The sequence below is a fragment of the Perkinsus marinus genome (assembly GCF_000006405.1).
Source record: "Perkinsus marinus ATCC 50983 genomic scaffold scf_1104296967560, whole genome shotgun sequence".
Lineage (NCBI taxonomy): Eukaryota > Perkinsozoa > Perkinsida > Perkinsidae > Perkinsus > Perkinsus marinus.
The window spans coordinates 246-1,230 of NW_003203487.1; the positions used below are offsets into that span (position 1 = coordinate 246).

The 985-nt window shown below is 44.9% G+C and overlaps 1 protein-coding gene across 1 annotated transcript; it reads right to left on the reverse strand.

The window, feature by feature from the left end:
• Positions 1 to 304: 304 nt before the first annotated feature.
• On the reverse strand, positions 305 to 666 carry Pmar_PMAR015108 (hypothetical protein; the record flags this gene model as incomplete). The annotated part of the gene is made up of 3 exons (XM_002768662.1): positions 305 to 368; positions 415 to 492; positions 542 to 666. Coding segments are annotated over 3 exons (267 nt in total), but the record flags the coding sequence as incomplete, so codon positions are not given.
• Positions 667 to 985: the final 319 nt, after the last annotated feature.

Below are 985 nucleotides of genomic sequence, written 5' to 3' on the forward strand. Positions count from 1 at the left end.
TATTCTCATGAATAGATCAATTTGGAAATTTTCCGGAGACAATCACAGTAGCGATTATCAACTTCTACAAGAGCTTCTATCCTGGCACTGTGTTGGAGTTCATCAATAATATTGCCAAACACTCGATGAAAGCGACAAACCTGCTGACCTTTAGGTGGTTTGATGACTCTAGCTGCCGTCCTTGGGCTGGTCTCACTGAACATCTGTGTGGACACTTCCGACAGTAAATGGCAAACCTGAGCAAACCTCCCCAATTTCCCCGCTATAAACCACTACCACTACACTTAATTGCAACTACAATTACCCGTTGATTCACAGCCATCCGTTCACGAATCTTTCCCATGTACTCTTCCGGGTTGCCACCCCACCTGAGGAGCAGCGCACAGTGAAGATTTTCCAAACACCAGCTCATACAGTTCCAGCTCCTCGGGAGTTAGTGACAGCAGACTAGTCTGCAAAGTTTCTAATTCAACGCGGAAATCTTCCGTATATCTGCAAACAGAAGTCGTGACCCGACGACAACCTTATGCTGCAACGGTACGTTTCGAAGCTCCAAACGACCTCATCAAAATGCCTCTTTTCCTCCGCATAATCCTCAGCATCCAAAGCGCCAACTTCATCATCATCACAACAATTGTCCTTCGACGGCCGTCTACATTCAATCATCATCGTCGTCGGTACGAGGCTTGCACCAGGTATTACCCTTGTTGACTTTTTTCTCCTTTTTTATGATGACTACCGCTACCCTTCTTTTTCGGTCGGGATGGTGCCATAAAACTGATAAACTAAGAACATGGAAATTGCTTCCGTGATGAGCAGTGGAATTTCGCCCCGTTTACGTGAAATGGTACTTCGTGAAAAACCCGATATGCAGTAGTCGTGAAATATACTCCTCACTAGTGTTTTTCATACCACTAGGGTGAAACTCCAGTGATCATGTTGGCAGTTTTTGGGTGGAAACAGAATCATACACTTGTTAGATTTT